The sequence below is a fragment of the Chrysochloris asiatica genome, unplaced genomic scaffold (assembly GCF_000296735.1).
Source record: "Chrysochloris asiatica unplaced genomic scaffold, ChrAsi1.0 scaffold00039, whole genome shotgun sequence".
Lineage (NCBI taxonomy): Eukaryota > Metazoa > Chordata > Mammalia > Afrosoricida > Chrysochloridae > Chrysochloris > Chrysochloris asiatica.
In genome coordinates, this window is record NW_006408557.1 from 16,180,235 (window position 1) to 16,185,744 (window position 5,510).

The window sequence follows — 5,510 nt, forward strand, 5'->3', positions numbered from 1 at the left end:
TCGGTATCAGGCATTAGTGAGCTGAAATGGACTGGTATTGGCCATTTTGAATATGACAACCACATGGTTTACTACTCCAGGAATGACAAATTAAAGAGGAATGGTGTTGCATTCATTGTCAAAAAGAACATAACAAGATCAGTCATGAAGTACAATGCTGTCTGATAGGATAATATCCATACACCTACAGGGAAGACCAGTTAATACCACTATTATTCAAATTTATGCACCAACCACTAAAGCCAGTGAGGGTGAAACAGAAGAATTCTACCAACTTCTTCAATCTGAAATTGATCAAACATGCAATCAAGTTGTATTGATCATTACTGGTGGTTGGAATGCAAAGGTTAGAAGCAAAGAGGAAGGAGCAGTAGTTGGAAAATATGGCCTTGGTGATAGAAATGATGCTGGATATCACATGATAGAATTCTGAATAACTGATGATTTGTTCATTTCAAATACCTTCTTTTGACAGCATAAGATATGGACACATGGACCTTACCAGATGAAATACACAGAAATCAAATTGACTACATCTGTGGAAAAACTCCTTAATCATCAGCCAAAACAAGACCAGGAGCAGATTGTGGAACAGACCATCAATTGCTCATATGCAAATTCATACTGAAGCTGAAGAAAATGAAAACAAGTATGAGAGCCAAAATATGACCTTGAATATGTTGTTGTTGTTGTTAAGTGCGACCTTGAATATATCCCACCTGAATTTAGAGATCTGTTTTGGGTAGTACTAGCATTTTAACAATGTTAAGTCTTCTTATCCATGAACCTGGCATATTCTTCCATTTTTGTAAATATATTTTGACTCCTTGTAGTAGTGTTGTAGTTTTCTTTGTATAGGCCTTTTGTTTCTCTATTAAGATTTATTCCTAAGTATTTTATGTCTTGGGTGCCTATTTAAATGGTATCATCTTCCTAATTTCCTTTTCAGTTCTGTCTTTATTATTATAAAGGATTACAACTGATTTTTTAATGTTCTTATATATTGCCACTTTGCTGAATCTTCCAATGAGTTCCAATAATTTTCTTGCTGAGTTTTTGCAATTTTCTATATATAGAATTATATCATCTGCAAATGGAGGTAATTTTACTTCCTCTTTGCCAATTGGGATATCTTTAATTTCCCTTTCTTGCCTTATACCTTTGGCTAAGACTTCCAACCCAGTATTGAATAGGAATGATGGTGAATGGCATCCTTGTCTTATTACTGTTCACAAAGAGAATGCTTTCAGTTTCTGTCTGTTCAGAGTAATGTTGGCTGTTGGTTTTGTATATATGCTCTTTATTATGTTGAGGAATTTCCTTTCAGTTCTACTTTGTTGAGTGTTTTTATCAGGAATGGATGTTGGATTTTGTAAAATGCCCTTTCTATATCAATCGATATGATCTTGTGGTTCTTTTCCTTTTTTTATTTACATAGTGGATTATTTTCATTGTTTTTATAATATTGAAACATCCTTACATCCCTGGTATAAATCTCACTTGGTCTTGATGTATTATTTTTGGTAAGTCGTTGAATTCTATTGACTTGGATTTTTTTAGAATTTTTACATCTATGTTCATCTGGGCTATTGGTGTATAATTTTCCATTTTAGTGATGTCTTTTCCTGGTTTTGATATGAGGATTATACTTGTTTGATAAAATATATTAATTATCTTTCCATCTTTTCAATATTTTGGAATTGTTTGAATAGAATTGTTGTCAGCTCTTCTTGAATGTTTGGGAAAATTCAACAGTGAAGCCATCTGGGCCTGGGCATTTTTTGTTGGGAGTTTTTTGATGACCGGATCAATTTCTTGCTTTGTTATATGCCTGTTAACATTTTCTACTTCGCTCTGTTTAGGTAGGTCTTGTTTTTTTAAAAATGTATCCATCTCCTGTATATTTTCAAATATGTTGGAGTACAACTCTTCATAGTATTTTTTGGTTTTGTTTTTCATTTCCATTGGTTCTGTTGTGACATCACCCATGTGGTTTCTTACGCATTTTATTTGTGTCTTCTTCCTCTTTTATTTTGTTAGATTTGTCAATTTTATAATCCTTTCAAAGAATAAGCCTCTTGTTGAGTCTTTCTAGTTTTCCTGTTTTCTATCTCATTTATTTCTGCTGTAATCTTTATTATTGTTTTTCTTCAGGTGACTGTAAGTTTATTTTTCTGGTCTTTAATTCTTAGAGATGTTGTTTTAATGTGTTCATTTTGGTTCTTTCTTCTCTTTTGATGTGTGCATTTATTGCTTTATATTGTCCTCTCAGCACTGCTTTTGTCCCAAAACCTTTCTGTCCCAAAGGTTTGGTATGTTGTGTTTTTGTTCTCATGTGTTTCTAGAAATTTTTTAATTTCCCTTTTTTATTTGTTCTACTCCCCAGAAGTTTTTAAGCAGAGTGTTATTCAGTTTCCATGTATTTGAAAATATTTTCTTGATCTTCTTATTGTTTATTTAAATTTTATAGTATTGTGCTGTGAGAAAATGCTTTGTAGTATTTTGATGATTTCAGATTTATTGAGAGTTGTTTTGTGGCCTAGCACATGGTCTATTCTGGAGAATTTTTCATGTTCACTGGAAAAGAATGTGTATTTTGCTATTGGGTTGAATGTTAGTTCCTCTATATCTTTGTTGAGTTTCCTTGTAGTTGCTATTTCCTTTTTCGAATGTGGTGTGTTAAAATTTTCCACTACTTTTGTATGCTTGTCTATTTCTTTCAATTCAATTCAGGTTTGTTTTTTATATTTTTTAGCTGTTTCCATGGGAGCATAAATACTCATTATTGTTATGTCCTTTTGTTCAATTGACCCTTTAATTATGATATAATGTCCTTCTTTGTCTCTTGTGCTGGGTTTTGCCTTAAAGATTATTTTTATTAAGAGATTAATATTACCACTCTTGCTCAGTTTTGTGTGTTTTTTTTAATTGCAATTAGCTTGGCATAATTTTTTTTTTTCATTTTTAATCTATTTTTATCATTTTATTTAACATGTGTCTTTTTTAGGCAGCATCCTGTTTTCTTACCCATTCTGCTACTCTCTGTCTCTTGACTGGTACATTTAATCCATTGACATTCAGTGTCATTATCAATAGGTATGGTTTAACTGTTGTAATTATGCTATTTTGTGTGTGTGTGTGTGGTGTTGCTGGTTTCTTTATTCTGTATGTTAATCCTGTCTGTGCTGAGTTCGTTTTATGATTTTTTTTTTTCACTTTATCTTGTCAATTTCTTCATAGTTTTAATATTTCTAAAATCTTGGATTTTCCTTTTCTTGATTTGATGTGGAGATATATTGTTTCTTTTAGTTTACCCTATACTTTATTAATTTATTTCTCATTTTAAAAAACTGTCTATTTGTCCTAGAATATATATAACCTCCTTTCCACCTGGATCTCTGTTACTATAATTTCCCCTTGTTTTGCAGTTGTCCTGATCATAGACTGACCTTCCAGATCCTCTAATTTCATTCTTATAGTTTTGTTCTGGACTCTTCCATTTCTGGACTAAGTTCTGGGTGGTGTTGCCACATATTTCACTCTTTGGTGTTGTTTGCTATTGTTGGCTATCAATCAAAAGAACTTCCTTAGTTTATTTTGAAGTGCTGGCATGGCTTTTACAAAATCCCTAATTTCTTCTTATCCTGAAATGTTCTGATTTCACCATCATATTTGATTGACTGCTTTGCTGGTTCTATAAATCTTGGCTGGCAGTTTCTTTCTTTCAAAGTTTTGTATATGTCTCTCCATTGTCTTCTTGCCTGCTAAGAAATTAGAGCTTAATTTTACTGGTTTTCCTAACTGCTTTCAAGATTCTTTCTTGGTCTTTGATTTTGGAGATGTCAATTATAATATATATTGGTGATTTTCTTTTGGGGTCTATCCTGCCTGGGGTTCATTCAGCTTCTTGAATCTTATCTTCTCATTTTCAAGATGTTAAAGAAATTTTCTTCCAGAAGCTCTTCAACTATCTTTTCTGTGGTAGCTTGTGAGTTGCTGTGATTATGAAAGCTATGCCACTGGTATATTAAATACCAGCAGGGTCACCCCTGGTGGACAGAAAAGGTTTCAGATAAGCTTCCAGACGAAGACAGACTAGGAAGAAAGAGTGATGAACTACTACCGAATATTTAGTCACTGAAAACCTTATGAAAATTTTTAATTGAAAATTAAAACTGAAATGATTGACTAAATGAGATAGTTTTAAATAAACTTGTAAAGTTTTAAAACCTTATTTGTTTCAGTAGGTTGCACATTCAAGTGGTACAAATTTCAAAGGCTATATGGAAGCATGCTGTCAAAAACCCCTACCAACTCCAGTCCCTCGAAAGCCCCAGTATCACCAGTTTTTTAGTGATTCTTTAGAAGCTGTTTTATGTATACATATGCAAATACATATATATCTCTCCCTCTTGTCCTCTCCATACTCAGGAGAATGATACACTATTGAACACTTTGCTTTGGTTACTTGGCAATATCACTGAGATCATCTGTAGTCTGTGTGTGAAGAATGTCTCTGTTTTCCTGGCTATAGGTAATCACAGTGTATTAGTGCACACACATAGATTGTGAAACAGTTCCCTCCTAGGGGAAACTTATTTGACACCCAATCTTTTGCTGTTAAATGTACCTAAATGGTTGCAGTTTATCACCTTCTATGTATGTCACAACACACCATGGAATACCGTTTCTTGGATAATTCTTTAGATGGGTCACTGAGTAATAGGAAGTATGTTTGCCCCTTGGGTGCACGTTGCCAAATTGCCCCCTTGGCAATGAGCCTGCCGATACGAATAGTGACACGATTCCAAAGCTGGGTCCCACTTCCCTTCTGACATATGTATAGGCAAAGAATGTAGTATGTGTGTGTGTTTTCTGCTCTAATTCACGATATTCTAGTGGTCACAAGCATGTCTCTTTGTTCCATCAGTCCTTGGGTCACGTACACATCTCCAGTGCCATGTGAGTCACTGCTTCCTGCCTGGTTAGAAAAAATAACAAAAAATCATACTTACAAATTAGTAAAAGTCAAATGGAAGGGAGGTACTTATAAATCTGTGTGCTGAGCTTTGACAGAATCCACTTTGTCTTTACAATGTTCACAGAGTACCCAGGGGATTCAGGAATTGCTGGATGTGGCAAAACAAGAAATTCCCTTTGACTTCTGGAAGGTTACTCCTGTAGTCCTCAAGGCAACAGCTGGATTACGCTTATTACCAGGAGAAAAGGCCCAGAAGTTACTGCACAAGGTGATTTTATCCGTTTTTCCCTTTGGAGTGGTCAATGATAATTGAATGTTTCTCTCAAGCCTGCCTGTTCTCTTGGTGGAAATTACTGGTCCCATTCTTAAAATCCTCACCACTGGACCAATAAAAAACATTCAAGTGTTGAAGAGCCAAGACGTCAGCTTGAGGACTAAGGTGCGCCTGACTCAAGTAATGGTCTTTTCAATAACCTCACATGCATGCGAAAGTTGGACAGTAAATAAGGAAGACCATAGAAGAATTGAT

General features: G+C 34.4%; 1 protein-coding gene across 1 annotated transcript in view; it reads left to right on the top strand.

The window, feature by feature from the left end:
• ENTPD6 (ectonucleoside triphosphate diphosphohydrolase 6 (putative)) overlaps positions 1–5,510 on the top strand; it is a 56,313-nt gene that overhangs the window by 35,714 nt on the left and 15,089 nt on the right. Inside the window, exon 3 of the mRNA XM_006860758.1 lies at positions 5,106–5,249. Coding sequence (XP_006860820.1) covers positions 5,106–5,249 — 144 coding nt within the window. The remainder of the gene's footprint in view (positions 1–5,105; positions 5,250–5,510) is intronic.